General features: G+C 43.4%; 1 protein-coding gene across 1 annotated transcript; it reads left to right on the top strand.

Annotated features, from left to right (window-relative positions):
* The first annotated feature begins 4,075 nt into the window (after nucleotides 1-4,075).
* On the top strand, nucleotides 4,076-9,477 carry LOC108934803 (uncharacterized). The gene is made up of 10 exons (XM_018752905.2): nucleotides 4,076-4,183; nucleotides 4,594-4,870; nucleotides 5,366-5,539; nucleotides 5,626-5,783; nucleotides 6,440-6,638; nucleotides 6,946-7,042; nucleotides 7,284-7,455; nucleotides 7,542-7,739; nucleotides 8,506-8,627; nucleotides 8,918-9,477. The coding sequence occupies exons 1-10, from the start codon at nucleotides 4,171-4,173 to the stop codon at nucleotides 8,993-8,995; spliced, it is 1,488 nt and encodes a 495-aa protein (XP_018608421.2). The 5' UTR covers nucleotides 4,076-4,170; the 3' UTR covers nucleotides 8,996-9,477.
* Nucleotides 9,478-11,135: the final 1,658 nt, after the last annotated feature.

Raw genomic sequence — 11,135 nt, 5'->3', positions numbered from 1 at the left:
CTCTCCTGTCCCCTCCCTCTCCCTCTCTCGCTCTCTTTTCTCGCTCGCCCTCCCCCTAACGCACGCCATCGCCGCTCGAAAGCGGTCGCGCGAGACTTGCCCGCACGCTTCCCACAAGGCAGGCGCACCGGAGTCCCGCGAGAACCGCACGGCAACTGCGAAATCAAAAATATTTTTCGTCCAAAAGGATCCCCGGAATTCCCCGCCCACAAAGTCTGCATTAGCCCATACTGATTGGCTTTTCGAAACGTCAGTGCTGTCTTGCTCACACGGCCATTGGCTGGTGAGGCTCATTCGGCCCGTCAATCAAACTAATTTCTTGCAGTCTGAAGAAAAGCCCCGTGGTAAGAATGGAAATTTTTTATCACCAAATTAGGAGGTAATATTTTCGAAAACATCGCACTTGATTCCGATAGGCTTAGAGACGTCACATGGGTAGACAAGACCAATCGAGTGGCTCGCATTGGGCCTTCGTCGATATGAGCAGAAGTATCTCCATTCTAACTGTTAATTGATACTTTATTATGATCATTACGGATGACGACGATGATGATGATCATAATCAATATGCATTTTTATTTGCTTATCAGTGTTAAGTACAACTTATAAGTCTATAAGGATTACTAAACAAAAAGTTTAATTACGAAAAAGTTACTTGTCAGCCGAGGTAAAAGGAAATGTCAAAGGTTACACTAGTAAAAAGGCCCAAAAAGTACCTGCTCCGAAACTGAACGTGTTCTCCTGCAATTTTCTGGCAATGTATTTAACAGTAGGAGAAATCTCAGTTGGTGTTATTCATGCACTTTACACCTCAAGAGTTATAAAATGAAAAAAAAAAAAATGGTATGTATCGCTGATGCCTGATTTTCTCGTCTTTTCAGATGTTAAATTAAATTATCCTTATGAAAATGTATAACCTTTGAAGTAATGAACTGCTTGTATCACAAGGATCACAGTGATGCTTGGTATTGTTTTAAAAAAACTGCTTAATTAAAACTGTGCATTTACAGTGTGTGTCTCTGGTATTATTGATTTGTCCAGTGGTCGATCTAAGACATTAATTCATTTCCTCGTGGCTTGTTCTGGTTTGGTCCCTCTGCGCTGCACACCGGCGTAACAGTGAACAATGTCACATACTGTATTAAAAGTATTAGACGTTATTTTATTCATTTGTGCTGCTGGTGGGCCAAGAGAAGGCACGGAACAATTTACAGATATGTTATGAGGATCTCCCATCACTTTCGGACATTGGCGGGTCACTCAGGTTTGTCCGTTTTGCGCAGCTGTCACACTTGAAGTTCCACATGTTCACCACAAGGGGGGGGACAAACGCCACATGAACGCTCGGAACATGCGATTCACGTACAAAGCTTCCATATTGCGTAATACTGGGTTGTAGTTCCCTTTGATGGGCCGCAATTATGAAACCACCGGAATCATACAATCTGGAATCTCCCCTAAATGTGCTAATTAAAGAAAAACTAGAATAACTCCGTAAGACAGTGATGTCCTATACCGCTGAAAGAAACCCATGCATTTCCAAACAAGCACAGTTACTCTATTTTTAGCATGTACCACTTCAAAGGTATTGTCTCACATGTGAGTTTTTCATTTATGAATTAACACACTACAAGATTAGAAATGCAGAAGTGATCTCAGGACATGTGACAACCTTTAACATTAATTTCCAGTGATGCTTCTAATTCTCAGAAATCTCACCTATTGCTCCTTGTTGAGTCTGACATAAGATTGCACATGTATGCAATCAGAGGAAACACAACAAAAGATGACACAAATTTTGTTTAAAGTAGTTACATGCTGGGGGGAAGAAAATGTGCTTGTAGCAGAGTGGTAATGAACACAGTCTTACGGCATAAAGGAAACTTGTTCACTTCTTGTTAGGGGTTGTGCTGCACTACACTTATGTAGTAAAATATCTTGTAGATTGTGATTTAAGGCAGCAGGCAGTTTAAGGGTTGGAGTCATTGCTTTACAAAGAACCTGGGTTTGAATCCCCATTGCAGTACCTTTGATCAAGGTGCTCCAATGACTATTATCCTACCGCATAAACGAGTAAATAACTGGAAGTAGTTAAGTGGTGAAAGGATGGTAGTGCAGTGGTTAGAATCACTACCTTTACATCCAAAGGTTGCAGGTTTGATTTCTGTCTGTGGTAGGCTATAACTGAGCAAGGTACTTATCCTAAAGTACTCCATGAAAATTACTCAGCTGTGTAAACAAGTAATAATTGTAAGTTTCTTTAGAGGAAAGCGTGTAATGTAGAAGTAAAAACCTAACATTTTATTTCACCTTGAAAAAAAATCATTGATAAATGTTTAGTAAAGTCTAGGCAATAATGTTGGATTAGTGTCCTAAAAATAATTAATTAAAATAGGAAAAAAGTATGTATCGAGAACGATATTCAAATTACTTTTCGCAATACATGAAATTAACGGAAGAACTGAAGGCTCAAGTATGACATTATCTTTAATATTTAATTTCTGTTAAAAAGTACAATACATGACAGCAGAGAAATATCAGAATCTTTACATTTATTCATTTAGCTGATGCTTTTCACCAAAGCAACTTACAATATTAAGGTTCTCACAATAATTAACCCATTTATACAGCTGGGTAATTTTACTGGAGTAATTTATAGTAAGTACCTTGCTCAAGGGTACTGCAGCCAGAGGTGCGAATCAAAACTTTTGGGTCCAAAGGAAATTTTGTGTATACATGTCAAAATTACATAAAGCCTTCATTCTTGATTTTGTTTCAGACATCTGTGTTCGTAATAGAAATAACAAGCAAATAGATATGTATCTTTAAGGTCGGACAAAAGCCTGACAAGTGAACGAGTTAAAATGTTCTTTTTTTCTCGTTTCTTTATAAAGAAAAAAGTAACATTTATTCTCCATCCTCTTGTTGTGTGGTCTGCTGCCACCTAGAGGCTACAGTTAAAATAGCGCTATGACTGGTAGGGTCGTTTATGGACACAGTGTTATATTTAGGCCCTGTGAAATATTGACCTGTAATGATCATAGTTTATCTCTTGTGATTCAGCATTTTTATACATGACACGTTTCCTGAACCCATTAATTCTTTTGAGGGCCAGAAAGCAGCAATGCGTCTGGTAGCGTGTGCCTTCATCGCTTATGCTGGAGTTTTACAGTCATTGTCAGTGTAGTTACCAAACATCATTAACAATGATGGTGAAACTACAGTTTGAAAAGCTTTTCCTCCTTTCTCGTGACTAGATCCTCCAAAATCTGTCTGGTGACAGTGTATTTATAAGTCCATCCTGGCACTGATCTATTGATCACAGGGCATTTTTTTGTGCAGGACTAAATAAATAAATCTTAGTACACCTCCTTATAAATATTAAGCAGCCCAGAGCTATATAACATTTTACATTATAAAAGCTTGTAGGATTTAGTCTCCTCTCGAGATGAAATGAATGTTCTCTCAGCATTATGCGTACTGGAAAGAAATTACGCAGTTCTTTCAATTGTTTTAACAATAGAGTTAGTAGCAATAATTTGACTGTATCTAATCCACAAGACAAAGCTTGTTTCTGCATCCTGCCTGAATAATACGGGATTTCTATATTGCAGTGGTTAGCTCTTTGTGTGTGTGTGTGTGTGTGTGTGTGTGTGTGTGTAGTTTTCTTTGTCACCGGTAAATTGATATTTCAGCCTTTTATATTATTAGCTTTGTCCCTGCTGCAGTCTTCCTGCTGGAAAATTCAGAATTTGGGTTATTAATCAATCCAAATAGCCCTGCTTACTGGCAGTCAGTAAAACATTGTAAAGCACAGAAACAAACGTTTGTATACATTTTATACGAACTTTAATAAAAGGGAATAGAGTAGCACTTATGGTTATAACATTATACAAAAGCACTGGTATGTTGTATGGGAGGTGGGGTGGGGAGGGGGAGTCACACAAAGCCTCGTATAAACAAGGCAAATGGGTTAGTTAGGAATGAGTCATTTGCAATCACTGTATTGACCAATCAGAGTTTTATGCGCGAAATTTAAGCCCAGGGCGAAAGTCTTGTTCTTCAAAGGGCTGTTATTCCTCTCGGTCTCATAACTTTGGGTGAAGTAGCGCGTCTTTATTTCTGTGACAAATCGAAATCGTTGTGGGAGTTTTGATTCGCGCATATTTTATGTCGCCTGGAGGTAAAGTGAATCAGCCTGTCAAAGTGGGAACGCGACACACACACAGTTTAAACGTATTTTAGCTCTCAACAATACGAACACCCCAGTACGCTGGAATTAACACTCAAAACTCTTCGCTGACAGTGATACAGCCGTTTTCTTCACGGCCTCAAGTTTTTCCATGTTAATCTCAGAGACATTATAGTGCCTTTTACACCTTTAATAGCGAACGGCTGTAACAAACGCGCCCGTTCACTCGATGTCTGTTTCGTCACGCGGTTGTGTGTGTAGAGACGGTACTGTAATGATACTTTTTCCATATAAAAACGTTTTTATTTGGTTACAAACGTTTATTTGCTTTGGGGGGGGGAGAGGGGGGTTAAAAGAAAAAGAGGGGGAAAAAAAATATTTTGCTTTTCACGCCTCCTCAGAGCCTCAGGACCCGCGCAATTGTGCTCCGCGCGCCATGGCCCTCCTCGCGCTCCTATGCGCGCTCGCCTGCCGCCCGTCCGCGTGCGCGCTCCAGCCCTCCGACGCCGCGGAGCGCGGCCGCGTGGCGCTGCAGCGCGTGCGCGCCTTCGCGGCGCAGCCGCGTTACGGGGACTGCTGGTCGCGCGCGCTGGAAGGGCTGCGCGCGCGCTGCGAGGAGCTCACGGAAGAGACTCAAAGCCAGCTCGCGCTCTCGCTCACGCACTGCCACCTTCGCAGGTAGCGCTCAAAGGGACGGTATTAACGGGGTTGTTATTACCGTAATTTACTTTGTTAGTGCATTATTATTACACACGTGAGCTCCCGGGGAGGGGGGGCAGCGGGTGGAAGCCTCTCTCTCTGAAGCTTCCCGGTTTGAACCAATCCTGTTGTACTCAGTACTGTCCCTTGAGGTACAACATCCCCTGTGGTACAGTAATATTACCCTGCTGTATAAAAGGGGTGGAGTAGGGGCCAAAGGTTGTAGGTTTGAATCCTAACTTCAGCTGTAGTACCCTCAAGTAAGGTACCTGTCCTAAATCGCTCCAGTAAAATTTAGCCAGCTGTATAAAAGGGGTAAATGTAGGTTAACATTGTAAATGCTTTAGGAAAAAACATCTAAGTGAATTAATGTAAAAGGGGTGAAGGCGATTGTCAATATCATGGTTTTAGGTCTGAAGTGTGGTGATTGATGTCTATCAAGCGAAGGATGACTGACCCCGTTTCCCGGAGCAGGTCGAGCCGCCCCTTCCCAGAGTGCGCGGACGGCGGCGATGTGAAAGAGTGCACCCGAGACATGGATCCCGTGGCTTTCAACGCCTACACGGAGTTCTTCACCCACGCCTACAGCATCTGCCACTACCTGGAGAGCGAGCGCTGGCAGCAGCGCACGCACAGCACTGTGCTCAGGTGACCGACAGCTGCCGGTACCTGCTCTCTGGGTCACGATTCGGTGTCGGTCTCCCCGGTGACCCTCGTCTCAAATCTGCCCTCAGGCTAACGGAGAGTTCGGCAGGAGTGGCTGAACAGCTGGCGTCCACCCAGCGCTTGGCCGAGGACCTAGTACAGGCTCAGAGCGTCGCCCTCCAGTCTCAGGAGGCCATTCTGCGTAACGGGGAGGAACTCAAGCTTACGCTGCATGAGTCCACACAAGGTGAGAAACCTAGTTCCCTGCCCCTGAGGCACATCGCTTAGTTTGTTGGGAACAAGAGTTAACACTGTAAAGGGATTCGCTTTTGGGCAGTTGGTAGCATAGTGGTGAGTTGCTGCCTTTGGATCCAAAGGTCGCAGGTTCGAATCTCACCTGCAACTGTAGTATCCTTGAGCAAGGACCTTACCCTAAATTGCTCCAGTAAAATTATCTGGCTGTATAAATATCTAATTAGATTTAATATTATAAGTCATATTGACTGAAACCGCTTGTCCCGGTGAGCAGGAGCCTAACACAGGGCACAAGACTGCAGGGGGAGGGAACACACCCAGGATGGGACGCTAGTCCATCGCAAGGCACCCCAAGTGGGACTTGAACCCCAGACCCACCAGAAAGCATGACCTGGCCAAACCTGCTGCACCACCACCACTCCCCCTGTTGTCAGCTGAATGAATAAATGTGATGTTATATAACGAATATTGTCTGCATCCTCTTCTCAACTTTGGCTCCCAGCATCATGGGGAGTGTGGCAGGAAGTCTCCATCGTTCTCAGCCTCGTGTTGTGTGGGGTTTTCCTTGCGCACCAGTGCCTTATGGTTTCTGGCTCTCCAGGTTTGTTCTTCAGTGTGTCTTAGTATAGTCCTCTCTTGGCTTGGCAGGGGTGAAGGAAGTGTTCGAGGAGATCCAGGAGTCGGCGCGAGAGCAGCAGTTGGCCTTCTCTGAGATCTTCAGCCGTGTGGCTTTCCTGCAGAGCTTCGTGATGTCGGAATCGCACACGCTGAGCTCCCTGCTGTACAACACCCTGGGCCTATGTGCTGCCTTTCTGGCCACTTCCACCAAGCGCACAGCTGGTGCTCGGTGAGGATGTGCTCCTTCGCTGCCGAGTGCTTCGCTTTCAGAATGTAACTGAGCACTTCCCCCGTCTGTTGATGAAGGTAATGGAAGTGGGTAGCGCAGGTTTAAATACTCACAAACACATCTGACCACTGTGGTGTGCAGTGGGAAATGATTAGAAGATGACTTGGTTTGTAGTGCAGCGGAGCCACATGCACTTTTTTTTTTTTTTTTTTTTTTTTTTGAGGAGCTGGAGCTGTTTTGTACATAAGTGAAAATGCAAAAAAAAAAAAAAATGCTCCATGATATATGTAATTTTTTTTTTAAACAGCTTAATTCTTTTTGGGCTGGTGGCTGTAAATATTTACCTGGAAAGAGTGCTCTACATGGCTGTGTTGGAGTCCACAGACCCAGGATACCAGCAGATGGTGAGTGTCTGCAATAGGATGGTGCACACTGTGGTGACTCTGTTGCTGGGAACAGTAGGAAATGAGTTCAAAAGAGAAGTCCATAGGAACACCACCTGGATTGTGCGTCTGTCTCAAGGCCATACAACTTCTGGATTAAACAGGCAAAGGGAAATGATTGCTCTGCTCTGGTGTGACGTACCATGCTGAGATGGTGCAATAAAACTTCAACTAGGAGAAGATGACTAGGTTTTTGTGACAGGAACGGTTCGACCTGCTCGTGGGGCTGCTCCGGCGTGGGGTGATGCTGTTAGGGCTGCTGATTCTGGTGTACGTGGCAGTGAGGTTCAGGGACGTCACCCTGGAGAGCCTGGAGATTCTGACTCAGCTGAAGGAGTCTCACTCCCGCCTTCAGCTGGCCCTGCAGAAGACCGGTGGGTTGACCCTCCTGCCTGCTGCTGTAGCTGTGCAATGTATCCCTATTAATGACATCACTTTCTCTGTCTACCTGTACGTCCAGAGTATGTCAGAAGCACCATGCAGGATGTGTGGCTCAAGAAGTGTGCGATGAGGGAGAGCCTGCAAGTGCAGCAATGCACCAGAAGGAGCGAGGATAAGAACGGGTCCTGTGTAGTGCAAGAGCTCTCTGCAATTGTGCCCCACACCTCTATGCTCCAAGGAACATCTGTGCTCCATGATGAGCCTTCTCACGTGGACAGTGAGTGCTCCCTGTTCCCTACCATGACAGGCAGTTGAGGACCTGGCAAAGACCACAACATGTTGTATCTGTTGTAAATCGCTTGCATTAGTTATAGCTCAGTTACTCTTGTTTAAGCAATGGTGGTAGCTTGACTGTATTTACCATGGGGGATAATTTATTCCCTCACCATTTTATCTTGCAGACACACATGGAATATTCTAAACTGGCTTATCCAGTGGCACGTTGTTAAATCAGTGTGCGACTTAGAGCACTGACCAGCTCATAGGATACAGAAAGGGTGGCTGGGTGAGATGTTGACACTTCTCACCATCATAGCTCACAGCAGCATCTATGCTCAGCTGGATGCCAAGAGCGCTGCGGTTGAAACTGACGGATGGCGCTCTCATCCGAGTGTGTCACCGTGTGAAGCCTGAAGCTATTGGCAAAAAAGCTTATGGCTCACAGCATGCCTACTTGGAGGAGCAGTGTCTCAGTGTTGCCGCTCTGGAGTTAGTGTAGGTGTTTGCTTCATGTGGAAGGCATGAAAACTGGGTAATTGGCCACAGTGAAACCGGCAAACTAAAGAGGTAAAATGCAAATCAATACTAAATTAAATTTCTCAAAGGCCTTGATACTCTTCCTACACCTTTTGAAATGGCAAGTCTTAACTGTCAACCACTTGTTCAAGCCATGTGTAGAGTCCTTGTTTTTGACAGGGGTCAGCATATAAATGCATACACAGATCAATGCTATAGAGCTTAAAAACCTATTTATTTTGTTACAGCTTGGAATCGTGGGAGCGTGATCTTGGAAACGCCTAGGAAGCACAGTCGTTCACGGTCGTCAGGTTCTAAAAAGAGACTGTCCTCTGCCCTTGTGTACAGTGTCCTGGCTGATGACCTGCAGGTAGGTATTTGCACTGACTAGCAGACACTAAGTTGCAGAAATGACCAGTCTGATGGATAAACTCATACATAGTCATGAGATACAAATATCTGCTCAGCTGACCACCTACATCAATACATGTCAAATGCTCTATAGCCTCTACTCACTTATGCTGACACAACACCAGTCAGGTTGAATGTATCTCCCTGGGGTTGTAACTGGGGGAAGGGGCCTGTAGAATCGATGGTTATTTCTGCTGCCTGGGCACCTTTATTGGACTCTGTCTAAGCACTGTGCTTTATTTCCACCAGCCTGCATGCACACCTCCTTATGGGAAAGAGCCAAGGTACAATCTGCGGAACAGGAGATCACCACCACGCTATTTGTAGAACAGGGAGACCTGGTGGAGTGCATGCATGCATGCGTCTGAGATTTGCGGTGTAAGTGCACTGAAATCCTGAAAGGCTCATTATAACAGGGAGATGAGAGCAAATAACTCTGCTGCAATCTTGGCTATATTTTCATCAATCAGCAGATGTTCTGTATGGTGTTTTCAGTTTGTAAATCCAAATGTATGTTACTCCAAGCCACTGATTTACCTAAATCAAAGTGTGTGTGTGTAGCTGAACTTCTTTCCATAGTATCTTTTTAAACTTTTTAATGTCAACTGAAGTTTTAATGGAGCAAATAAAAAAATTTAATATTTAAATAAAGGCTTATGCAGCATGCCTTTACTTACGGATCAGGGCTAAGTGCCCCCAGTTCTGTTCCCATGTCTTCTGGAGAAATTTTTTGTGTTTTTTAAAAACCAGTTTGCATATTTACAGTGAACTGTGTGCAGACATTTACCAAAAGACTCATTAAATCCATATTTCAAGTAATTTGTGTGTGTACTTTTTAAATAAGTCATTCTTTCACTAAACTGCATTCAGTTCTTCCTTGGAGGGTAACATTACAAGACACTGCATGCTAATGATTGACTGGTATAACTATTCGGTATGTATTTTCACTCTGTCTTCCATCTAATGCTTCCTATAGGCCGACACTTCGGCAAAGACCGACACCTGCTGGTGGGATTCCAGTAACTGGTCCTATGACTAACAATTACCAAATGATGAAATGGTGCCTTAAATGTAACACATGAACATCATTGTAAACCTTCTAACTTGACATTTCCACTTGTTTGTTCTGTAGTGGGATGCATATTGGACATACCTGAATAAACATTTGTTTGCCTCTTATTTTCAATGCTTTGTGACAAACTTTCCATGGTTATATATGTAGATTTGATCATACTAATTGGTATATTAGATGACCATCTTGGTGTTCAGTTGTGAAATGGCTTAAACAGAACATTCAGTTTTGTTGGTGGAAGGTGCAAAACCTTTGTTACTGGTGACATGAAGATACTAATTGACACAGAAACCACCAGTCAAGCCTACCGTGTGTCCAACACGTTTAATGAATGTTTTTTTTTTTTTTTTTTTTTTTTCTTCCCAGGAAGTAAGTTTTTCACTACTTTGAGTGTTTATTGTGAATGATGTGTAGGAATGTACCAAATTCCAGAATTAAATCTCATGTGGAGGTTCAGGGGTGCAGAGCCAGACCTGCATATCAGAACCTGCTCAGACTACAGCCAACTACAGCACACTGTGGCATTTCCTCAGCTTCTCTAAGAGCTCAACTCTTCCACCACCCATCCTACCTTTTGGTGATGTTTTGCCAATATGGAATTGAAGACATATGTATTTTACTCTTTTATTCCTCTGTTAGACTGCTTAATATGAGTATCTGCTAACAAGTGCTGAGCACTTAAGTGAAACAAGATGCTTTAAATTTCCCTTACAAAAATGGTACAGTGTGTCACCTCTTAGTGTTTATATTTCATTTGATGTTTATGAAGGATGCATTCCTGATTCTTATGTTTATAGATGAGTGTACATGATGTGCAGCTGATACAATGTAATATGACTCAACATCCACTGAGTCAAACAATGTAAACACTTTCAGGAAATTGCAGTGAACAGGCCCAGGTAATTGCTCTTTCTCCTAGAACAAGTCATTGTTTCAAGATTAATTTTCTAATTCATTGAACATCATTGTTCTTATCTGGGATGCTACTGCACCATCACATCAAGAGGACTTTATATATATATCCAGTCTGCTGCATTTAGGTGCAACAAATGTGTAAGAATCATGAGGGCAGCAGGTGGTCTAGGGGTTAGAGCTGACATCTTGTATTTGAAGGTTCCAGGTTTGAATCCCACCACCTGCTGTAGTACCCTTGAGTGAGGTACTTGCCCTGAATTCCTCCAGGAAAAGATATCCAACTGTATCTTAAAATTTTAAGTCACTCTGGGGAAAAGTGTCAGTTAAATAAGTCAATGTTCATTATATACTAGAGCAACCTAGGGCTCAACCGCATGCTCATAAGATCAAATAGCTCATGTTACCACAACTATACAGGTGGTCCCCAGCTTACGATGGGGTTACGGTCCGCGAAACCCAACGTGAGTCGAAAATATCGTA

Source organism: Scleropages formosus, chromosome 1 (genome assembly GCF_900964775.1).
Source record: "Scleropages formosus chromosome 1, fSclFor1.1, whole genome shotgun sequence".
Classification (NCBI taxonomy): Eukaryota; Metazoa; Chordata; class Actinopteri; order Osteoglossiformes; family Osteoglossidae; genus Scleropages; species Scleropages formosus.
The sequence above is the reverse complement of the archived record's forward strand: the minus strand, read 5'-3'. Positions and strand labels throughout refer to the sequence as shown.

Excerpts from the sequence above, each read along its gene's own strand:
- LOC108934803 (XM_018752905.2), top strand. Across the intron at positions 5,784-6,439 it reads GCTGCATGAGTCCACACAAG|GGGTGAAGGAAGTGTTCGAG; the intron begins GTGAGAAACCTA and ends TTGGCTTGGCAG. Across the intron at positions 7,456-7,541 it reads GCTGGCCCTGCAGAAGACCG|AGTATGTCAGAAGCACCATG; the intron begins GTGGGTTGACCC and ends CTGTACGTCCAG.